General features: G+C 36.0%; 2 protein-coding genes across 3 annotated transcripts; one reads left to right on the top strand and one right to left on the bottom strand.

The window, feature by feature from the left end:
* Positions 1–5,404: 5,404 nt before the first annotated feature.
* LOC126768577 (iron-sulfur cluster assembly 1 homolog, mitochondrial) lies at positions 5,405–6,836 on the bottom strand. Of its 2 annotated transcripts, none has more exons than XM_050486769.1 (3): positions 6,740–6,836; positions 6,242–6,533; positions 5,405–6,013 (listed from the first exon to the last, which is right to left on the bottom strand). In XM_050486769.1, the coding sequence occupies exons 2-3, from the start codon at positions 6,531–6,533 to the stop codon at positions 5,910–5,912; spliced, it is 396 nt and encodes a 131-aa protein (XP_050342726.1). In that variant the 5' UTR covers positions 6,740–6,836; the 3' UTR covers positions 5,405–5,909. The 2 variants fall into 2 exon arrangements, with proteins under 2 accessions (XP_050342726.1, XP_050342725.1); XM_050486768.1 differs by having other exon boundaries at positions 6,670–6,829.
* A 707-nt stretch (positions 6,837–7,543) lies between these two features.
* On the top strand, positions 7,544–15,926 carry LOC126768479 (pseudouridylate synthase 7 homolog). The gene is made up of 11 exons (XM_050486618.1): positions 7,544–8,068; positions 9,089–9,299; positions 9,880–10,021; positions 11,786–11,906; positions 12,715–12,903; positions 13,369–13,543; positions 13,922–14,086; positions 14,222–14,360; positions 14,738–15,047; positions 15,240–15,385; positions 15,647–15,926. The coding sequence occupies exons 1-11, from the start codon at positions 7,779–7,781 to the stop codon at positions 15,916–15,918; spliced, it is 2,160 nt and encodes a 719-aa protein (XP_050342575.1). The 5' UTR covers positions 7,544–7,778; the 3' UTR covers positions 15,919–15,926.
* The last annotated feature ends 9,285 nt before the right edge of the window (positions 15,927–25,211 follow it).

The following is a 25,211-nucleotide window of genomic DNA, read 5'->3' as shown; positions in this document are numbered from 1 at the left end:
AATAATATACTAAAACATAATGGTTATTTATTTTTTAATGCATATATCAGTAAAATTTAAAACTTCAAAGATCGAGATATAATTTATATGTATTTTTATTATAACAATTTGAGCCGCCCGAGTCTGTGCGGGATGTTACCTCTGAGGGAGGGGTACGAGCAGGATTATCGTTAAGCTCTCTCAAAATACGCCACAGAGAGCATCTTGAGATGTTTGGCGATCGAATCGATTTTGAAGTCCTTGTTTAGGTCGACGTTACGTATGTACCATGGCGAGTTGGTAGTGATTCGAAGGAAGCGATTTTGTATCATCTGCAGTCGGTTGATCTGATACGGTGTGCAGTGGGCTCGCATAGGTCATAATGGGACGTATGAAGGTTTTGTATAATGTCGTCTTATTTCTAAGGGACATTTTACTCTTCCCACATAACATCACATATAGTCTTCCTAGCACGTACGCTCTGTTGCGCACTCTTTTGATGTGGGACTGAAAGTTGAGTCTCCTGTCGAGTGTGACTCCTAAGTATTTCACTTCGAATTTCCACGAGATAGGTTGGTCGAACAGGGTTATGTTTCCCGGATTGCCCATATGATTCCTAATGTAAATAGGGTTGCGGGTTAAGTGTACTGCTACACTTTTGTTCGGATTTACTTCAATTCTCCACTTCCGGAATCAATCGCCTAGTGCGTTGGCCGCGGATTGAAAACGCTTAGTCATCACTGCCGTCGAAGGCGAGGTCTTGTATAGGATGGTATCGTCCGCGACTCTTCGCGGACCCACAATTCAATCAAAGAGTCAATTTAGCCCTCTGGCTAAATTGACTCTTTGGGTTGAGTTTGGGATATCATTCGTGAATAACAAATAGAGTATCGGGGATAGTGCGTAGCCCTGCCCTGATGGGGTAGTCTCGTATAATGAGAACGAGTCTGTCTGACAATTCTAGTGTATAGTTTATATAATAAACCATTGTGCCAGACTTTGTCGAATGCTTTCGCTACATCGAAGAATAGCACCCGTTGAGGTGATTTTACCGATGGTGAAACCCTTGAGTATGTTTTCCGTTTGGCAGTGGACCTGATTGACGCACGAGTGCCTGGCTCTAAAACCGAACTGCTCGTTAATTTGAATCTGTTTGGCCTCAACGTGGGCTTTGATTCTTGCTAAGATTACTCTCTCGTAGACTTTTCCGAGAGTGTTGAGGAGGCTAATGGGTCGATAGCTCGTGGGTTGATTCCTGGGTTTCCCTGGTTTAGGGATTCCTATAACTATGGCTTCTTTCCAGTTGTCTGTAGAAGAGCATCGTGCCAGAAGGGCGTTAAATATAAGCACGAGAAGTGTTATAAGCTGTTGCGGGAGGCGCTTAATTGCTTTGTTAGTAATCCGGTCCGCATCAGGCGATTTTTTGACTTGTAATTCTTTGACAATCGATTCGATCTCCTCGACTGATATCGGTGATAACGGTTCGTCTGTTGGTGGCACAGAGCTGATGTTGTGTACTAACGTCTCGACCTTTCAAAGGTGTTCCGGGTCTACCGGTTGGTTGCTCGGTGAGCATTGTGATTCGAGGCTGTCTACTAATCACTCGGCCTTATCCAAGTCGTCTGTTACGGGTAGGAGATTCGGGCATAACAAAGGAGGCAAGGTCGCGGCTGATTCCCTTTGAGGGATCTCAGCATTGACCAGAACGCTGTGTGCAATGGCTTGGTTTCCCCTAGGCGAGTACCGCAGTTATCATCGCGGAAATCGTTAAAACGGGCTTTGACGTCCTTCTGGAGGTCCCAGTGTTTCCTCCGGTTTTCTTGTGACGGAAATGCGTCATGAGCTGGTGTGGCGGCGTTTTTCCGCGTGATAAGGTCTTTCAGGGCTTCAGGAAACATTCAGAAACCGTCGGGGGTTTCTTTAGGCATTCCCCTGATGACGACGCGTAGTAAGCGCTCGTCTTCAAGTGCGTGGACTTGGACCCTAAAAATATCTTGCGCGGTATTTTTGGCGTGCGTATAGTAAGTACGCTTCGCCGATATTATGTCGGAAATTGTAGTCCACCTAACCTTATCATGTATGAAAACCGGCGGTGGGAGTTTCGAGCTTATTTGTTCGTTCGTTGACGGGGTGGCCGCTCGGGGCACCGGGGGTGTGGGTGACGCGGGTTGCGAGTAAGCCATAATTGGTTTAGTTGGCTTGACCGGGCTACAGGCTTTGCGAGCCTTTGTCGGGCGTTTGCAAGGAGGCGGGGCTTGAGGAGCCTTCGCCTTTCTCTTAGCTGATTTGGAGAGGATGGTCTCGAAACCGTCGCTCTCCTCCTCCGTATCTCGAAGCCACCGGATGTGGATCCGCGGGACCCCTCACTATCGCTGTCGCTTTAGACCCCCATTGTCTCACCGGTGGGTGACGAGGGGTCGGGCGAATCCTGTCCGTGAGCTTCGGTGGCGGGCCCTAGACCTACAGTGCTCTCGACGTCAAAGGCGAAGTCGCGCAGACGCTCTACTGCCTCGTTAGGTAGGTGCTAGTGGAGCAGCTTTAAGAGCTGTTCCTTCAACAGCTTGCTTAATGGGTCCATGTGGCCCGACTAGTTTTAAATTGTTGCCTACTTTACCTGTTAGGTGTGTGCCTACGGTGTGATCCCTAAGGAAATCTTCCCGTGGGTGGCAGAAGTTAATACACACTCCTTGTGTGTAATTATAATCTACGTGTGTACTTACTGACGGGTGTTGGCTTGCAAAACTTAACACGGAACTCGCGAAGTACACTACACTTCACTTCACTTCTGTAGTGCAGTTCGTGACCAGAACTGCACTGCACTTGCACTTAGTGTCTTTCCACGGCGTTGAAAAACGGTTGAGGACGCGGCCTCGGCGGGCGATTGACCCTTCGGAAACAAAGGATTGGCACTCAGGTAGTCGCGCAGGTAATCGCACCTGTTGTGCGGGTTGGCTTGTTTGAAATTTTGCAATCGGGCTTCCCAGGTAGAGACATACGTGCGGGACGGAGGTTGGAACGAGAATGAATTTATTGAAAAACGGTACGAGTATATAGACAAAAAAGTGGAGTAAAAATTAACCAATCAGAATACAAGAAAAATATAAGTTGTAAAAATATAAAAAACAATAACAATTGCGAGCGTCTACATTAAAATTAGGGATTTTGATTGGCGCGTAAAAACCTGTTTTGCGCCTTACTCCCGCGCTTAATTCCCCACTATCGACGATGCGCGGCTGATTCTACAAATACTCGTTTCACCGCGTCGACGCGTTCAGTCAGTTCGAGCGGCGCGTGGAGTGAAGATGTGTTTCAAGACGTCAGCAAGTTAATTTGTTTTCGTTGAAAAAGTGAAACCAATTGAAGCGAATATTATTATATGAAGATAATAAATATAAACAGTTCTTTTAAGAGCTTGACATTACGTCATACTCCGTCATTGCATGCTGCTTCTTGTTTCAAATAAACAGTTCTTTCAGAGCTATACGTTGTTTCAAACGATGACGTGATATAATGCGGCATGCGTGGCGTGTGTATTCTTGTTGCTTTGTGCGTATCGACGTAATGCTAAATACTCATAGTAAAGAAATATTTAACTTTATATTCCGCCTAACTTTGTTACTTCTCCTTCAACAGTAAATTCAGCAGTCAGTTAAGAGTGGTCAGCAGAAGCAGTACTTTGTCAAGTGTTTATACACTGCGCTTTTTTTCGTAATGGTCAATAAATATAGATTTTATATTATATCCCACGACTTTTTCTCTGACTTGTTCAAACTCCGTTATCATCCGTTTAACACCCAACATGCGAATGTGGACGATTCGCGCACGCTTACATCCTTTTTAAGCCGGAGCAGGGTTCACAACCGTACGATACTTATCGTGCAAGTACGATAATCTCATAATGATGTAAAATTTGATAATTACACTAACCAATAACAATTACAATTGTTTTTCCTGTCAGTGCCATCTATTGGCTCATTTCTTTCTTAGGAACAATGGCAGCCGCTTCGTATATATATTTTTTAGTGTACTTCGAATATATTGTTGTGATTTTGTAGAATATTATAATCATTATCCTGTTGTACGATAATTTTAAGGGCCCTGGTACGATAACTGTCTGGCTTTAGGTTGTGAACCCTGTGCCGGAGTTGGTTTTAGCGGCTCACGTAAAGTCGCGAATTAAAAGTATGAAATCACCATTTTTATTTATTTTTTACAAACCCAGTATAATCGTGAACATAAATGACATGACACACCATGAGCCATACACACAAATCAGATACCTGCATGTTTTAAGATGACTTATCCTAGGGTGTCTACGTATACAAATATAGAGGACAACCGACAGCGTAGATATTGTTTTGTTAACTAGTAATTGTATAAATGTAAATTATTAATTGCCATGATTATAATTATTATTGGTTTTGTATATTATTATTAATATATAAGACATTAATTTCATAAAACCATTGATATAAAAAAACCCTAGATACACAGTCACGAACAAAAGTAACACTCGAAACTGTCACTAAACAAGTAAACACTCGGCAATTCTATATAAGTAGTTATAATTATACAAAAAACAATTTTTTTGCAAACTCAGTTTTCAAGTTTCAGGGTGTATCTACTACGGATCACTCTTAAAACTTTAAAAATATAATTTTTTTATGCTGACATGGCAACAGGCAACAGCAGGAAATACATTAATTTACTTGGAATAAATTTAGTTTATTGTAGAGTTGTCTTTTTACTATTACTTAGTCTATAAACTTTTCTATAATAGCTTTTGTACGATTATTTTTTTAAAATTTCTATATTAAAAACTATATTATAATGTATAAATATTTGTCAAAAACTATAACACAAAAAAGTTCAAAATTAATAGTTAAAAAATTAAACATAAAAAAAATCGACCCCATTGTCTAAGAAAATGACCCTGGTCATACGACTAAAATAAAAGGAAGCTGTTATGCATAGTTTTTACACTTACAATGCGGACATTGAAATATGCCGTATTATACTTGGACCGATGAGTGAAGTTTTGAGATAAATCAAAATCACATATTGCATTGTATATTAAGTCATAACAACAACAAAAACTAATCAACAAACAATTTTACTAACCGATAATTATATATCCCATCCTTTTTTAACGTTCTTGACGTAATATTTTCCGGCATTTTTAACGAGCGTGCAGTGACGCGGGCGAAGCTATTTGAAATGAGCGCACAATTTTGAATTATGCGCTCATTTTATGCGGACGTTTTTGAGACACTGAGTGTGTATCTGTGGACGTTTTTTTGATACTGAGTGGGTTATTTATATATCAATGCATAAGACATTAATTTCTTGGTTCGAATTTATCATTATCATCACATATAAGATTAGGTGATAATTTTTCTTCACATTTGGTTGTAATTAAACAAGGTTTACATTTTATTAACTGATTTTATTATTTTACCATAAGTAAAGCATTAACTAAACAATTAAAACAAAAAAATGGTAATTATAGAATTAACAAAACATCATTATATGATTTTTATGAGATATCTTAACACTATGCTTTACAACTAACTATCTATACAATGACACTATTCCATATAAGATAAAACAATCTGTATTGTTTATATACAAAACTATTATTTAAATATTTTTAGTGATGAGTTTAAAATAAACCCTGTTTTTTTTTATTCGAAAATCAAATAAAATAAAAAAATAACTATAAAATTTCAAAAATTTCTTTTGATGGTTATAAATACATTAACACTTCTTTTAATGTACCAAGCACAGGGTTTCCTTTAGGTTGAGTAGGACTAGACCTAAGGAGGCAAAATTTCGATAAGAGTGTCACGGTAGCATGCGCATGTGATTGGTATATTAAAGGTAGCTTTATTATTTGAAATATACTGTCATACTGATTAAATAGGGATTATTTATACACTGAAGGATTCTCCACAGCCACATGTGCCTTTGATGTTAGGATTATTAAACACAAATTCTGCTGACAGTTTATTTTCTACAAAATCCATTTCAGTTCCTATAACAAGAAAAACAAATAATTTTTATTAAATATAAACATGTTTTTTCTGTATACTCTATACAGAAAAAATAGATCTAGATATAATTTCAATATCATTTAAGAACAGTAATTACACAAAAAAAAACCATTCAAATTTGCCTAAACCTTTTTAACAATAAAACACACTCAAAATCAGTTGCTGTTTTTAAATGATATTGAAATTATCAGCTCATTAATAACACATACCTAATAATGTCAACTGTGCTTTTTTATCAATTATAATAGTTACACCGTCTTGTTTTACTTCTTCATCAAGTTTTCCTTTAGCAGAAGCATAATCAAGAGTATAAGATAATCCATTGCAACCTCTTTGTCTAACCCCAACTTTTAAACCAATAAAACCTTTAGCCTCTTCCTTCGCCATAATTTCTTTGATTTTTTGAACCGCTGATGGGGTTAATATAAGCGCGGTTCTAGAAGGCAGCATACGTTTTTTTACAGCGCGCACAGTTGCACTTGCTATAGTTTTCGTAGCCATCTAAAACAAGTCTAAATGTAAGTATAAATTTCTATAAAATTCAATAAATTCTTCATATTGTTTTATATAATTTGTCCAAAATATATGTATAAGAATTTGTACCGCATCAAAATGTATTACTTTGAAAAATAAGTACCTTTTTCTATATAGTTAAGTTTTAACGTCAATGAGTATACTTTATTTTCAATTATACGCACAACTTTTACCTTCAATTTTGGAACTATAATATCTTTATATTTTTATTTTTTACATCATTTTGCTGTCAAAATTGTCAAATTGTCAAAAGCAAATTTTCAAATCGAAAATTAATGCTGTCATTCTGCTGTCATGCTGTCAGTCTGTCTGTGATAGTTGATTGTGTATTGTATACTTAGTGTAGTGTATAAATAAGCAAACGTATTCTATCATTCAGCATCGTCTTTATTATAATTATTCTTCAAATCAGATTCAGTTTTTATTTTTTTGGATGCTAATAAAAAAAGTAATCTTTAGTAGATATAACGCAGTTTCTATCTATTACTTTTATAGTTCTTACTAAAAATTGGCCGAGCGACTTGGTAGCTGTGCTGTAAATGGTGGAATTATATTATTTCTGGATACAATGTAGAAATAACCTACCTACCTATACATGTTTTAAAAACATTTCAAACCTAGCAGGTTAATCTAGATTTCTTTTTATTTTCGAAAATATATTTTACATTGACAACTATTCAAAATCGCAGTTATTATTTAAGTTAATTTCTAATTATCTTCAAATTTACCAATAGTAAATATTTTGATGTTACTTAAATGATCTTTGTTGTATGTACAAAATATGTTTATCTTTCTCAAATCTAAGATTTAATTTAAGTTTGAATATATATAAGTAATTTAAAAATCGCAGTTACATAATATATTTTCCGCATCATATAGCTGACAGCTACGTTTAACGTGAACGTGCCGTAATTGTCTACGCGTAATTGTCACATTCTAGTTTTAGGTTGTCATTTAGATTCTAAACAGCACATGCGTCAACCAAATGTCAACAACACAAGTGAACGATTAACTAACGTCAACAATTCATTAATAGTTATAATAGCAACAACTAAATTGCATTTAGGAATTATAATTATAATTATACAAAATAATTTTCAATTCAATAAATGAAATGAACTAATCTCTTAGGGGATAAGTTTCTTTAGTAAATATAAAATCACTCGGATTTTAGGTTATCTATTTGCAACTAGCTCTTACTTTAAATACCGGATGAATAATAATTGGAATCGCAATCAAATGAGGGGTGGAAATAATAGGGGTCGAGGTCATGGTCGAGGTAGAGGATCCGGCGGATTTTGGCCTCAAAGAGGCTTTCGAGGTTCTAATTGGCGTGGATACAATCGGGGCGGCGCCAGGCAAAATTATGAGGACAGAAAATTTAATCAGTGGACTCAGAAACCAAAGCGTGATGGGCCAACCAAAAAGCTCTCAGAACAAGATATTGGAGTTACGGAGTATTTAAGTGACCATGAGGGTTTTAATGGCATTATTAAATCTAGGTAAATATAAAGTTTCTGAAAGCTTTTTGTCTTTTAAAAGTTTTTTTTTGACATATTATTCTATTATTATGCTACTGAAAGCTTACGGTGTCTCATAAAGTTAGTTAACAATCAGTTAGCTAACATCAAAAACAAATATATTATACTCAATGTCAATACCATACCCTATTACAATTGGAGGTGAAGTAAATTTAAATAAACTAGATTTTCAAATTGCATACGATTTTCTAATGATTCTGCTGTATTACACATAATAACCAGTTCTTGATTAATTTGCCTTTATTTATAATGTAACACTAGTCCACTTAACTATATAACTTATTATATCTTTGAAGGTGATAAGTGTAATAATTATGTTTATAATTATTTGTGTTATTCTGTAGAAATTCGCTTCGTATCTCACTTGTGAATTTTGAAAATCAACTTACAATTATGAATTACGATATTGATGCATGTACTTTAGGGTAAGAATTAATATGAACTTACATTTCTGTAATAATAAAATTTATACAAATCCGAGCATAACAAGAACAAAATATAAGAAGTAATTAGAAATAAATATTTTTGTCTATGGTTTCATTTATGAATTAAATAGTTTTTCCATTTTTTTTTTAAATAAGTTTGCTATACATAGTAAAACTAACCACACAACATTTTATCAGAACTGGAATATTTGTGTAAATGGTATAATTTATTATAAAATAATTACTAAATTAATAATTAAATTAATGGTAGTCCACTTAATTAGTTCAAACCACATTAATTTACAATCTCAAAAGTTCCGATTAAAACTTTGCAGACATTGAGAACTCCATTTTTTGTGAATCCATAGTGAATATCATAGATTATTCAAGGACTCGATCAATGATATCCCATCAATTGATATCTCTGAACAATGATATTAGTGTCAAAGTTGTTTATTTGGGTTTACAAACATTTAAATATATATTAAATATAAATTAATTTCATAAATATTAATTGTATAATATTTTTTTGTAATATTCTATGGTATTATTATAGATTTGCAGATTTTCAAGTATCTGAAATTAATGAGAAAGGTGAAATTGCGAAGCTCACTGATTTGTCTGCACCTGAGCCACCAGTAGATGAGGATGTAGTGGATGATGAGGACCTGATTATTAATAAGTATAATTTAGAGATCCTGCCCATGGAAACTTGGGACAATATTAATAAGGTGGCTATATCTCCTGAAAAAATTGCACCAGTAAAAGTAAGTTTCACACCTATTTTAATGTTATTATTGGGGATAGTTGAATGGATTTATTTGGTTTATTTTCACTGCTTAAAATCTAACAGCTCATTAAGATTGCATTGAATATTTAAATCTTTGTTTTTCTTTACCCCTTCTTCAATTGGAATAACTCTTTTAATATTTATCTAGAAAAGTAGTAAAAAAATGTACACCAGTCCTTTTTTTTGTAACTGATACACATTAGACTGAGATTAATTCTCAGGAAATCTGCCATTACTAACAATTTACCTTTACAAACAAAAAAAAACAGTATAATTGCAGTTTATGCATTAGCCTTACAATAGCATTAGACTTAACTTAGAATCTTCAATGTTCAAACAATAATAAGCTGTTTTTTTATCTCAGAACTACTTGGAATATCTCTGATCTTGTGAGCCATTTTTTTGGTATTTTATGCCATAATATAGCCAACATTATGGCAAAAAATAACTTTAACTTGACCCCATTGCTGACCCGTGTTTGTAATTAATTGTTGAGGTGACGGTGAATTAAAAATAAGAATATGTTCATAAGCAATAATTGTATTAACATGTTTTAGGTGGATGTTACCGGCATGTCAAAAGAGGAAAGAACTAAGATACATGATGCAGTTAAGAAAGCTTTTGGTGAATGCATTGTTGGTAGCACTATTACTGAGGATGAAAAGAAGTTTGTTATCTTTGAAAAGTATAGGAAAGGAGGTCAGTGTATATTTTAATATCTATACTGAATATTATTGTCATTTCAATAGTATACAGTATCAGTGTTTTCCTGTTGAATTAGCAATGGTCCGAGTTTTATAAACATAAATTTAATGAAATTATATTGTTATTATACTAAAAATGCACAAAAACACCAACCTCGTGTCTGTTGACAGAGGGGTCCGACAAGTCCGTGAAGTCTGACAAAACATGTCCCTGCGAGCAATCGGCGTAGAGGGCTGTAGTCGCCGTCTGTAAGACCGTCATGATCCAGAAGGAGACGGCGGAGCGGGTACGGGAAAGGGCCGATCTTTCTCGGTGGAGACGACGTCGGCGTCGTCTCGGCCCTCTCACAGCCCCGACGCCCGAGGCTAAAAAGATAGAGTGTAACCCTGAGGCCGTGGATGTGTGAAGTGCCATGAAGAGGACGGCAGCCAGGATGGCCTCGTGCTGCCGTACGCACTAGCGAGAAGTATGGGGGTCGAGAATATGGAGAGCTCCACCGAGCGGCGCACAGCACGGGAGGGGCCGCGGATGCGTTATATCAACACGATCCCGCAACCTCTCCGATCCGTGCCGAGGACGGCTATTGCAGTGGTTTTAGTGGGTAAGAATCCAACATAACCCTCCCATGGGAGCCGGTTACCTTTCTGAAGGTTTCCACTGCGTTAAAAAAAAGAGGTCAGACAACCTCTCGCCCAAACTCCTGAATCTCGTTGCCGAGAGCACCGAAGAACTTCAACTTATGCTAGCAGATCTGCAAGTAGTTTCCCTGAGGATCGGTCTGAGAATAAACATGTCCAAGACCAAAATCATGACTAATCGCTGCATATGTACCTAACATAATCGTAGGTAAAGACTCCGTATAGGTATTCAGCGATTATATCTATCTTGGAAATCGTTTATCATTTGATCGTAAATCTCAAATACAGGAGATCGAACGACGCATTGTCTTAGGGTGGGCTGCTTTTGGAAAGCTCGAAGATACGTTGACATCCAAACTTCCACAATGCCTCAAGACCAAGGTGTTTAACCAATGTGTTTTGCCTATAGTCACCTACGGTGGCGAAACATGGACGCCTACTTAGCATAGCATGCACAAAATAAAAGTGGCACAAAAGGCGATGGAGCGTGCTATGCAAGGCATCTCTCTCGTTGATCGTATACCAAACGCGGAAATCCGACGAAAAACGAAAGTCGAAGATATTGGGAAGCGTATCACGAGGATAAAGTGGAGATGGGCTGGACACTTATCAAGACGGGAAGGTGGAAGGTGGACTAAAGTCGTTACGGAGTGGTGACCTAGAGAAGCGAAAATGTTAGTGGGCAGATCACCCGCCCGATGGTCAGGATATTTTAGAAAAATGGCAGGTGCTCAATGGATGCGATTAGCCGGACTAAAGGACCGGGAGAATTGGCGTGCCTGTGAGGAGGCCTATGTCCAGCAGTGGATTGATGTGGGCTGAATATGATGATGATGATGATACTGAAAAGTAATTAAATTATGGAGTAGTGGATATTCTTAATTATGGGCTTTACTCCCATTATTAAGGTTTTTTGTGAATAATATTGTATGATAAATTATGAAGTTGGAAATAAAACGTATATAAGCTAGGACAAAGTTATATCATCATATTTTCTGGAGCCAAATTTGTGTGAGTGGCCAAAGAACGAAAAACTTGGTACAATGTAAAGGTTAAATGTAAAGGTACTATAATTTTACTATTTAAAACATTTCAATATGTAAGATATATCTTGTTACAGTGCGTGTAGACAACAGAGTGAAGTGGGTGTGGCCGGGAGAATATGTCCGCTTCATAGTATATAAAGAAAACTGTGACACTATGGAAGCTGCACAACGCATTGCAGAACGGTTGAGATTAAAGTATTTATCATTTTTTAAATATTAGATCTTATTTTATGTCCCTGTAACCCTGTTCATGAATATGAACATGTTCAAAAAAGTTCACGAATTTTTTTTTAAACATAGTGAAATCTATTATGGGAATTAGTAATTATAATGGCTAAATAAAAAACCTTATACCAACACATGGAGCACGTTTGATAGGTTGTAGTACATAATAATTAATATTACTGTTGTATATATTATATATAAATAGCAGCGCTTCGCATCTTCTTTTTCGATCCGTAGGCGTCTTAAGAGGTCCTTAACACCCCTGATGATAAGATTACATCTGCCGATATCAACTTGTTTGTTACATAGCTAACACACACTGACCCAGCCGGTGGGGTCGAGGTCCCTCTTTTATTATAACCCGTCCGCGCTGAGGTGTATGACGGAGTCAATGCATAATCATTATCCTCCTTCCCGTCGCCGACGGTGTCCTAAGCCGAGGTTCGGCCTCAGAGGAGGCGCCCTTAGGAGACACGTACCGAGCCCTTAAGTGGGCTCCCAACATCCGGCTGAGTATCTTAAAGACTCGTCGACTTGTCCGGTGATGCTATCAAGGCCACTTAAACCAAAAGTAAAAAGTCAATTCGAAAAAAAAGCGCTTCGCAATTCCACTCACTTTATATTTAGACTTCATGTTCATATAAAATTATATATGTATAATTCAGTTATTTAAGGTTAAAGTGAACTAAAAGATAGAAATAAAAGAAGTTACTATTTACCGAGTGCTTTGTGCTTACCACAGCTTGCTTGAATAAAGTACATTTTGATTACATTACAGTATAAAGCCATCCATGGTCGGTTACGCCGGTACCAAAGATAGAAGAGCGAAGACCTCCCAATGGTTCAGTCTGCGTAAAGTAGATCCTAGGAAAATCGTCAATGCGTGTAAGGACTTGAGGGATATCCGAGTCGGGAACTTCAGCTTCAGCAATGATAACCTTAAATTGGGAATGTTAAAGGGAAATGTGTAAGTTTAATTATTATTATGTTTAAATTTAGTTCAGTTCCTAAACATATTAACAAGTTGCTAAAAAACACCACGTGATTAATGGAAGCCAACATAAAAGCAAAGTTATTAATTGAAAAATTTCATTGTTTTGTTGCATCACACAAAGCCATTTGAGATTTTATAGATCCTTAAGTTAGATTAATAAAAAGGTTTGGAGTGTATTCCGCCAACTATTCGAAAGGTTGGTGGACACACATGGGGCAAAATTTCAACCGAAACATGCTGATTTACTCTTAATGATTGGGTTGTATTAAAATCCCAGGTCCTCGCGATCGGCGACCTTATATCTTGACTAGATATAAAGTATTTTTTTTTATATTTGGTGATTAAATATCAATGCAGACCTGCAACTGTTACATTGTTCAATTATATTTTAAGTGCAGCAATTTGAATACAGCTAAGGTTATATATCTGCGTTTCCAGGTTCCGTATATGTCTCCGAAACGTAAAGGCGTCAGATGAATGTATCGACAATGCATGCACATTGCTACAAACAAATGGTTTCATAAACTACTACGGACTGCAGAGGTTCGGTTCTCGTATCGATATGCCGACTTACGAGATAGGAAAGAAACTGTTACAGGGGAATTTTCAGGAAGTATGTGTTTATTATGTTGGTTTTAAATTTTGCTTCGTATAAAATTAATTTAGTCAAATCAAAAACCCATCACAATGTTTAAAACTTTATTAATTAGGAACAACTAATTTTTTCTTTCATATTATACGTTAGTAAATATAAATAAATAATTATGTCATTACATTACAATATGATCATGCTTATAAATGCTTGTAAATTTATAGACATACAGACATCATTGTCGTAATTTGTATAGATAGTAGAAATAAACGAGTAATTCGATTGTCCATTTAAAATTTATTCAATATTACTTCTGTCGATGTCCATTACAAAGTAGGAAATGTTTTCATTCAGTCAGTGCATAAAATTTATTCGAAATGTAACCTCCCACTCCCGCAGGCTATCGAGTGCATGCTGTCGGATTGCCAGGACGTGTTGTCGACGTACCGCGCGGAAGGAGCGCGCGCCGCGCTCGCGAGAGTGTCGCGCAACGCCGGGAACGAGGCGAGAGTGTTGCGCGCGCTGTCGCTGCGCCCACACGACCTGCTCGGCGCGCTGGACAAGGTTAACTTTAATCCAATGTGCGACTAGCGAGTCGATTTTTACATAAAGGTTTCCTATACTCCTTGTACGATGAGTGATGTGACCCCGAATTACCAAAAAACCGGTGGTCCCTTACAAAGTAGGAAATGTTATTAGGTCGCGCGCAACGCGAGACTGCTGTACATCCATTCGTACCAGTCGTTGATCTGGAACCGCGTGGTGTCGGAGCGCCTGCGCCGCGCCGGCCGCTCGGCCGCCGTCGGAGACCTCGTGCCGGAACCCGGGCACGACGACGGTTAGCGACTCCTCGCTCTATTGTACTCGACTAGGCATTTTTCACGTCCCATTGTATTTCTCCACATCGCATGGTATTCAGCTGAAGATCATTGGCTCTATTGGCCGGCTCTCAATCCTTTAAAGTTAGGGAAAACTATATTTTGATATTTTCTTGCGCTCAACATTTACGATTCTAAAGCTTAAAATCGCCCAACTTTTTGAATTTAATATCGCAATGAAAAAATAAACTAATTTATATACCGTTAAGACATTAATTAGTGGACATAACTTTTTTGAAACGGAATACTTGTTGAAAGAAAATATCCGTCTAATAGGAGATTATATAGTATACGTTTACGTTTTTAAATTATCTAATGTTTTGTCAAAAATTTGTAGAGGCAATGGTGGAAGAAACTGATAATGATGATAATCAAATGGATCTACAAAATGACGAAATATCAGATGATAACGTGACGGCCACAAATAATGCACAAAAACCTGCAGAAAAAACAGATACATTCACTAAAAAGCTTATGCCAGTAAAGGTTTTAACTCAAGAGGACATTGACAGCGGGAAATACACGATATTTGACATCGTGCTACCTCTACCCGGGTATAGTGTTGAATATCCACCCAACATGATAGATTACTACAAGGAGCTACTTGAGAAAGATGGATTAAAGCTTGACATGAGACACAAATATAAGTAAGTTTGGGTTTTAAACATATTGGTCTTGCGTCAATAAGACATTTCAAAAACTTATAATTTTGTAATTCCATAAAGAAAAATAATATTGATCGTAATGAACGACTTAGAGAAGTGCAAAGTTATAGAAATGGACTAGGCCCGTTGTAATCTGTGTGTCCTTAAGTACATAAACCATTCGGGCGGCTACAGGGCCTACAGCATGTGCGGCGGGTACCGGCGCTGCACGCTGCGGCCGCTCGCGCTGGAGTGGCGGCGCGCGCACTACGCGCACCCCGCGCACGACCTGCTGCTGTCCGACCGCGACCTGCTCGACGGTCGCACCGCGCCCGCCGGCGGTGAGTGTTCGCGCTCGCTGACCTCTTTACGCCAAATTAGCACCTACACCTATTTATAACTTTTTGAGTCCGACGAACGGTCGCAACCAAAGAAAATTACAAGTGCAAACTATTTCGTTAATTTTTATTATATATAATTTTTATTTTTTAGTTTAATAGTAGAAAGTTAGTTAGTAAACAGTTAATTAGTTATATCAAAATGTTTTTTTTTTAAATTTGATTTATTCAGATACATTTTATTAATAATTGATTTTGTTCCAGGCGGTAAATACAAAGCTCTGCTCCTAACTATGACGCTACCCACGAGTTGTTACGCCACGATGGCTCTCAGAGAATTACTGAGAGTGGACACATCGAGTGACAGCCAAGCGTTGCAGAATAATTACCATGAAGAGGGCGATAAAAATAGTAATGATAATAAAGAACCTGAAGCTCATGAAAACGTTAGCTTAGGAGACAAAAGAAAAATTGATGATGATGAAGATCTCGATGAAGATATAGTTAAGAAAACTAAACAAAATGGTGATGAATAAATATTTAATTATAACTTTATAATTTGTTATTTGATTGAGTTAAATTACCATAATCTTTTATGTGTTACAACGACTATACAGTTTTTTTTTTTATTAGGAAGGCGGACGAGCGTATGGGCCACGTGATGGTAAGTGGTCACCAAACGCCCTTAGACATTGTAATAAATTTCAACCATCGCTTACATAGCTAATGCGCCACCAACCTTGGGAACTAAGATTTTATGTCCCTTGTGCCTGTAATTACACTGGCTTACTCACCCTTCAAACCGGAACACAACAATATCAAGTATTGCTGTTTTGCGGTAGAATATCTGATGAGTGGGTGGTACCTACCCAGACGAGAGCAATCTCGTCTGGGTATGTACCACCCACTGGTAGTGGTAACTGGTAGGGCTTTGTGCAAACAAAGCCCTACCAGTTACAGTTAAAACAGATCTAACATTTAAGCTAGAAAGCAAGTGTTTTAATTAATATAAACTTAAATATTACTTAAAATATTTCAATTTCAAATTAAAAATCACAGATTTGATTCTTTATTAGGTATTACATTATTGGAATTTCAATAATCAAAACAAGTAAGCAAAATAGTAATGGATTTTAATAAAACCAACATGGATTCTATGTATGTTTCTGACTCAAATATTTGCAGAAAGGCGTGTCTCCCTCTATTTACAAGCCTTTTATTGTCGTCCATTTTCGCATCAAAAACTAAACTTACACGATCAATCAATGGTCCTCCTGACTGGCCTAGGCCAGTCTGGGTACGGGCCTCGGGGTTGCCCCCCCCTACCCGGGATGCTCCTCCCCGACGGTTCAACCGTCGTGTCACTTAGTTCTGGCCCAAAGGGCCAGGGTCATTGTGACCCATAAACTTACACGACTTACTATAACAAAACAGTTTACCATTCAAGTCAATAGATGGCGTTAGAATCGCTACGAACATTTACTTGGCATTTAAATTTATGAAACAATATTCTAAAATCAAACATTTTAAATTCCATTTCAAAATAATTAATCAAAGTTAAGTCAAATCACTAAATCTTATCTGTTATTACAAAAAGATATTTTTTTGTCTTTAATTAACGGCATGTTATATAAAGCTATGTAAATAAATAAAGCTATCTAATATCTCAAATCACCAATCTTCCCATACGATGAAATTATACATACACCCTTATAATAATACGAACACTAAGCACTTGAGCGAAAATTGGAGATTGCTATTTTTTTTACATAAAGATATCTAAGACCGATTAGCCCTTGTATTTTCCCAAACCAATTAAAAAGCAATATATTACTGAATAGCCTATGTTGGTACATCTTGGACCTATGACCTATGAGCAGTTTTAATTTTACTAGTGGTACGCTGGTACAGTTGTTGTTGTTGATCTATCACTTATGTTATCCACAATATTCATACTTAGTATTGCTGTGCCGGAGCACAGGAGGAATACTTTCATGTCAATAATTTAATTACTTTTTGCGAGAATTACGAAACTAATATATTTATATTATTAGTACGATATATCATGTTATAAAAAAAGATGGGTGTGCGTTATGATAATATTTTTATTCATTAAAATTGTGCAATTGCTTAAACTTAGTCTGAGGGGATATTGAAAAGGGCCATAGGTCGCCATGCTTGCTGACGTGTCCCACAGCCTGTCTGCCAATTAGACCTGCGTGGGATGCGACGTGAGCTCGGAGCTCTCCTGGCGTAGGGAAAGAACGTGTACACCACGTGCATTTGTGTGGCTTGTTCTGGAAATGGAACGGATCAATTAGATTTCGTTTTACTGTAAATAAATATGGTTCAAACATTGCGGCTCGATGTTAGGCAGTTTTAATCAACCGATTGAGCTGAAACTTTGTACATACTTGTGAAGTTGGTTTACAATACACAATTCAGGATAACTAAATAAAAAATGGCTGCCGTTAAGCTGAACAATATTTTGACTGCTTTTTTGTAACTTTGTTTCTTTATTATTACTTTTTGTAGTGAAAAAAATTGTTAATTTGGAAACAAATTAAGTAAGATGTTGCTTCTAAATCTTTATTTTCGAGGTTCGTTAAAAACTATCATAAAATGACAACATTAAATAATTGGAAAATCTACTTTATCATATGATGTGGATGTATAGACGTCTATTATGTTTTGTATATTAAAAACGTAAAAAAGCTGTTGCGCTAATGCTAAACTTTACTTTAAAGTTTGATGCAAAAAATATCATTAACGCTAATTTTATTCATTGTCATAAAATAAATCCTGACAATACCTACATATTTTCAAGATATTATATATTTCTTTCGATGCAGTTATGCCAACCGAACTAAAACTGCTTCGAAACTACAATTTTGCAGCTGGCGTGCAGTTGTAATTGTGATCGTGATCATAACACTAAAACTAGTGTTATGAATCGGTATGACAATAGTTCGAAAGGTCTATCGAAGCTGCGACCTTCACATTGCTATGCGGCCCGTATACGGAGCTATTTACACTATATTTCTTGTGATTGCAGTATATGAATAATAAAATAAAAACCTTAGTGTGCGTCATTCGATGGTAGTAGAGATTTGAACTGGCTGTAAAGCATTTTCCACATTCAGGACACTTGTGCGGCTTCTCGCCTGAAAAGAAAAAAAAAACTGAGTATTATGTTCTGTTCCATCTTTCCTATTTACTTTAAACTTAGACTGTATCAATTTATCAATCAGTCGATAGTTAAAATAATTGATAAATCAATACAAAATACAAAATAATAGTATATTGTATATATGTACTTCTTCACAGAGGTCTGTGTAATGATAACAATAGTATATTATTACAAACATTGCCTTATTGAATAATTGTTGCTAATTAAATTATTGCGCAACTAATAAAGAGTTTACAATTATGCTAACACTATGATTATCGATTTAAAAAGGTTTTTGTCTTGGTGTCTTTATAATGAGGTGACATAGCTATAAAAAATAAATTATAATAGATACCTGAATCGAATATTAAATAATATTTTACGAAATATTTACCACTTAATAAGAAAATATAAAATTTTAAGGTACAATTTTCAAAGATTCAAAATTTCCTAATTACTGCACAGGAAAATAATAAATAACTTATAACGAATCCTCCTAATAAGCGCACTGTTGGAAAGCAGTTTAATGTATAAAATATTCATTTTGTTTCATGTCATTCTGCCATACCCGAGATTCTAGGAGACTTTTGAGCCTAATTGAAAATATGGACCTAATTAAGGTAATTAGGTATTTTTATTTCAGATTTTATTATATATATCTATTTTTTTGGAGTATAAGTAATGATAAACACAGGTTGCAGGTTTTTGCCTATAACAGCTTTAAATGGTAGAATATATATATATATATATGTATTATGTGCTTTAAAATAAACAAATTGTATGTATCGGGTGCAATTCGAATAACTTCTGATAAAATATAGATTTTCATTCATACCTGTGTGAATCCTTCGATGAGTGTTCAACGAACTTGAAGTGCTGAAGCCTTTGCTGCATACGTTGCAGATATGCGGCTTTTCTCCTGTTTAAACAATTTTGTATCGTAAGATGGCGATGAAAATAAAGATATTAAAAATTAATTAATAGTATTCAATGGAGACGGTAGTGATTTTTTGCTGTTATCATGATAAAGTTGATAGGTTTTTTTTTTAATTTTCCAAAAGATAAGAATTAGGATTCATAGTTAACTTAATAAACTTTTGCTGTAAGAGTCATCCTTGTGATTTAATAATATAGTTTGTTATTTTCTGGAATATAAAGTAAAGCGAGATATCTTTCTCTCGAAAGCGAGACAAAGAAAATTGTATAATATAAGCAATAATATGCTATTTGTTAAAATATAATAAGATTAATATAATGAGATTCATTTTACAAACACAAGTAAAAACAAGCAAACAAATATGTTTGCTTATTTTTACTGATTTTACGCATACACTAATATTCTAAATTTTAATTTGAATTTTAAATTACCGCAGAGAAATCCTCGAAAAACACCTGCATTTTACAAATATGTATTTATTTTTTATTTATGTCATTTAATAAATTATAAATTTATTTTTTAAATAAAGTAGACCTGGGTCGCTTGGTCCCTAAAATGAGTTCGAAAAAAGGGAAAGAAATGGGTGATGACGGAGTAGCAGTAAGTATTTTAAATTAGTATGAAATATGAACAAAGCTCTGCCAAACAAGGAAAAATTGATAAGTTTTTGATATTTATTCATGTAATTTTATTTAAAACATATAGATATGTATCTCGCACTGTAATCTCATCTCATATCATCATGCATCTAGTCGTATATTAAACTAAAACTGTGGCTCTGCATGTTACCTGTGTGGGTACGCATGTGACGTTTCAGTAATGAAGGGCGGTCGAAAGTCTTCAGACACACTTGACACGGCAGTACCGTTTTCATACTCGCCGCTCTTTGCGTCAATAAAGGGTTTCTCTTGTCGACGAGACTTGTCCGTTCGTAGAGTTTCACCAAGTGATCGTTTAGTCCAGCGAGGAACTTAAAATCTATAACATTCAGCATTTTGTTGGGTTTGTTCTTGGTTGATAAGTCAAGAGGTTCGGCTTGAAAATTCATCGTTGTAGCAAATAAGATTGAAGCTTTTGATATATCAATAATTTGTAAGAGTTTAATTTTATTACATCACTACAGTAAAATTATTTCTTTTTCAGATTTCTCGTAATGCTTAAAATTAGATTTAAGTACATGATTTCGTTTCGAATTTCCATAGATAAATGTGATAAGTTTTTCCTAATACTCCCTTAAATAGCCTAAGGGTTGACACGTACAAATGACGACGTTATATCGGGCAGTATTGAATTGTGTAACGGTGTAGATCGTTTGGAGTATTGTGGTGACGGTAACAATGAGCTCCGTAGAGCATCGGCCACTAATCGACGTGATTTGACGATTTTTTCGTCGGAATCATGAAACTAAAAAGATTATTATCAATATTAGATAAATTATTAAGTAATACCGCAACTTAAGAGAATTTTGTAATACAATTAGAACGTTAATAACAGTAAATTTAATTACTTTATTTATTTACTAAATATTTTCTTAAAATGTTTAAAGCTCTAAATGAATATGGCAAAAATAATATTAGCTAATATTGTTATTTTTCTCTCTCCTTGTTTGCGATCGCTATCGTTTTTTCCATGTAAAACATTTATTAGCCAGTTCCTAATTTAGTCATAGAATAAACATATTTATTCAAATACCGTATCCAAAAAATTCAAAGTTTCAAGTTTTGTATTGAAGAAAACGTAATCGCTTATAAAGGTGACGAGGCAACAAAATGTTTGGATTTTCACGCTTTGTGCGACAAACGGAGGCGATATTTGTTATTTGTACATTATACTGATGATATCGAAGGTATTGTTAATTTACAATGCGGACGAATTTCCGATTAACAGGCTCACCATATTTGTGAAATAAAGTGACGTTGCGATGGTTTGTGGAATCTTTATAATAAATATATATACGTAATAAAGTAACGTAATAATTGTATATTAAGTGTAAAATCGTACTATATATACTATATCGTATATCGTTTTGGTGTTCAGGTTTTGTACAAAATTTTGTTCTGTGAAAGTACCACCCATTCATCAATTATTCTTATGCCAAACAGGAAGTGTATTGTGTGTTTTTTATTAAGGGTGAGCCATTGAAATCACAACACTGGACATACTCGTGACACTAAAAGAAATATCAACCATCCCTTACATCGACAATGCGCCCCCAACATCAGGAACTAAGATGTTATGCTCACTGGCTCGTACACCCTTTAAACCGAAACACAACAATACTTACTTAGTGTACCTACTTTGTACTTTATAGTTGAAGAAAACCCTATCACTATGTTTGTCCGTTCATTTCTCTTGTGAATATAAAAAATCTTGCTCAGTATGACTAATTTTATTGTCCATAATTGGATGTACGTATAAAACGTTTGACGTTGTTCATCGTGTAAACCGAGTTTTCATATTGCACGTATTAGACCTTCTATTATTATTATTATTCATGTCATCAAATATGTCTCCGGTTGCACAAGGGGTCATTGATCTTTTTTACCCAATTAAAAGGGGTCCCGTTAAGTTAAGGTTAACGAGCGGAAAAAAGAAAAATATATACTATTTTTTGTTGCATCAATTTAATTTGGTTTAATTATTTACATTAATGGCTTACTGATGTAAAAATTCAGCGCAGTTAATTTGGTATTTATATATTATTATTGAGCTTGCGGCTTTGCCCGCATCCATACGACCACCAGTACACGTGACGGTGCGGTGCCCTGCGTCGGGCCCTCTGCATGGCTGCCTCGCACACCACCTTAAGAGCGTTGCGCATGCGGTTGGCCAGCTCATCTACGCTGGCGCCCTCCCACCTTCACGCGGAACCCATCGCTGCACGATGGCAGCCTCCTTGACTAGCTCGTGATCTAGCTAGATCACGAGATAGTCAAGAAGGATCAGCTGATCAAGAGACCACTTCAGGAGCGTGGTTGTCACCCTCGGGGGTTCCGCTGGTTTGTGGCGGGGAGGCTGTAATCTCGAATCGGATGTATCTGTGTCCGACAGAGTCTCCACCTTCTGCACGCAGAGTGAGGACAATTCCGCACTCCGCCATGGACTGGAGTAGCAGCTCCTGAGCCCCAGCACAGTGGTTGATATACCTCTGAAGGAAGCTTTATACTTCTCTCATGTCGACATAATCGACATTCCTCCTCGGCCTGGCGCCTTCCAACGTTGGTGGTGGTCTGGGTGCCTAAGACCACCTTACCCTTTTTGATGGGTGGATTGCATTCCCTTGTCCTCATCACGTGCCTGGAGGACTTGCCAGCGTCTGCACGAACAGCGCAGCGCAGCTTTCCGGTGCAGCCCACCGATTTGTGGCCATCGACGTCGCACCGGAAGCAAAGGCCCCCGTTCAGTCTTGGATGGGCAGAGTGTGTTTATATGGCAAAGGCCCATACACTTGAGGCAGCGTAGAGGGCGCTGCTCCAGTACGCAAACTCTATGAACGAGGGCCATACCCATATATCGAGGTCCACGTGACACCTCTGCACATCTTACCATTTCAATGGGGCAATTCCCTTCTCGAGAGACTGCAGCGATTTATGGGACGGACGACGCTGGTCATTCCATCCAGCACCGTCCGGAGCTGGTGCGGGTGCTAGTTTCGGCGGTGGAGCCAGACGGGCTGCCTGAGCGTATGTCGGCGCAGTCTGTTGTATCGACTCCCGCTTCTTATCCGCAGCTAACGGAGGGCGTTGCACCTTCGCAGCCAGGAGTCGCTCTTCCAATTTGGGATTCAAGTTTGCTCTAAAAAATCGATTTAGTTGAAAGCGAGATACACAGACAGAGTTACTTTTGCATTTATAATATTAGTATAGTTTTTACTTACTGTTTTGTATTGTGTATTCTTTGTTTATTATATATACAAACATCAACGACATATTTTATTTACATCGGATTGATATTTTGGTGCACGATACCATTAGTTGTTATTATTTTCTCTATTGTTACAGATAAAAAACGAGATATTTTGAAATGTAATGTGAAAATTACGAAACGAAGTTTTTATTATATTTACTGGTGGTAGGATTCGGTACAAGCTCTGGGTAGGTACCACCCACTCATCCGATATTCTACGGCAAAACAGCAGTATATTCAAATTTATTAGTATTCATATCTTATAATGCCAATATCTATGGGCGTTGGTGACCACTTACTATCAAGTGGCCCATATGCTCGTCTGATTACCTATTCTATAATTTTTTTTATTAAAAAATGATTTTTTTTATTGTATTCTGTTTTATTGTATGTAGCGCTGGTTCAATAAGTAGGTTCATCAATTTTGTAAACGAGTTATGATATGACTTGGAATTCTTTTGTATTCAGGCGTATATGGCTTTATACTCGCAATTACATTATTGTATTTAATGATAACAATTTGGAACAAGGTTATTCGATATCACTCTAAGGCATTTCATTACTTTTAATCATATTAACGCTAATTTACGTTAATATGATTAAAAGTAAAATATGTTTAAAAGTATATTATTTTATACGTAAAGAAAGTTCGTTAATAACTGTGTGTGTGATTTATTTTCCTCCGTAGGCAGCGGCGATGAAAGATGTGTAGCAGTACGTTGGTACGTCATAGACACATTCCCCAAATCTATTGCAAAAGAAGAAGTTTTGTTATAATGCCACACTCCTTCTAAATATGTACACCATTCCTTACACCACATATTAAAGATTTATAAATTAAAGATCTCGTGAATTAAGTCGCAGATAGCAGCTACTATACTGATATAAATGCGAAAGTGTGTTTGTTAGCTTGTTCTACTCTCACGTGGATTAATTTAATGGATTGTAGAGTGACATAGGCTAGTCGGAAAAATACATGGGGGAAAAAATAAAATTCCTACCTTTATTTAAATTTGCAGCATCGGTAAATATCTTTTTATTTCTATTTCAGACGTTAAATATTATATTTATTTAGAAATATAAGTTATTGTCATTAAATAATATAAATACTAACAAATACGAAGTTGTGCATCGTAAACCGAAAAACAAGAAAAAATACTCCCAACTCAAATGCCGTCTTATTCAAATTCGTTCGCAAATCGGATTTTCTTTCGTCTTGTTAAGAGCATTTGTTTAACTTTCCTTCCTGTTTTCAGTTCTTCTATTTATTTTGTTTTATTTTGTTCATAGATAAAATAAAAGTTTAGACCTTTATTTTAATTTGGACTTTATGTATGGAAAACCTTAACTAATAAAAGTAAAAAATGCGGTTATATAGTGGTGAATATGCTTTTTACATGAAACATAAAATAAAGGCTTAAATTGTAAATATAGAAACTTTATATTAATTGTTAAATATTTGTCAAAAGGAATAATTTGGGTTGCTATAAAACTTAAAATTGAACTTTTTCTGAAAGCAATTGACACTAAATGTACTTACAATGTTTAATAAATTTAAATAATAAGAAATATATACTTTATTTAAATAGGCTCTTGTCAAGATTTTCGTTTTTTTTTAATAATGAGCTTTAAATTTATTCATTGTTAAATGTAAATATTAACCTTCAATTTACAATTTTTAATATACTACACATTTTTTTATATTTACAAGTTAGATAATAAAAATAATGTAAATATTTTTTTATTTAAAAAGATGACTATTTGGTTTTTAAAAAAGAGTAAATACTGAGTTTCGTCTCGGTTATTGTGGGTAGAAC

This window comes from Nymphalis io, chromosome 5 (genome assembly GCF_905147045.1).
Source record: "Nymphalis io chromosome 5, ilAglIoxx1.1, whole genome shotgun sequence".
Taxonomy (NCBI): domain Eukaryota; kingdom Metazoa; phylum Arthropoda; class Insecta; order Lepidoptera; family Nymphalidae; genus Nymphalis; species Nymphalis io.
This window is presented reverse-complemented; position numbering and strand designations above follow the sequence as displayed.

What these genes read in the sequence shown, in the direction of transcription:
- LOC126768577 (XM_050486769.1), bottom strand. Translation starts at nt 6,533, where the DNA reads ATGGCTACGAAAACTATAGCAAGTGCAACTGTGCGCGCTGTAAAAAAA. An exon ending in AGCACAGTTGACATTATTAG is followed by an intron (nt 6,014 to 6,241) that starts GTATGTGTTATT and finishes TTCTTGTTATAG; the next exon opens with GAACTGAAATGGATTTTGTA.
- LOC126768479 (XM_050486618.1), top strand. Translation starts at nt 7,779, where the DNA reads ATGAATAATAATTGGAATCGCAATCAAATGAGGGGTGGAAATAATAGG. An exon ending in TGCTCGGCGCGCTGGACAAG is followed by an intron (nt 14,087 to 14,221) that starts GTTAACTTTAAT and finishes AAATGTTATTAG; the next exon opens with GTCGCGCGCAACGCGAGACT. An exon ending in GACATGAGACACAAATATAA is followed by an intron (nt 15,048 to 15,239) that starts GTAAGTTTGGGT and finishes GGGCGGCTACAG; the next exon opens with GGCCTACAGCATGTGCGGCG.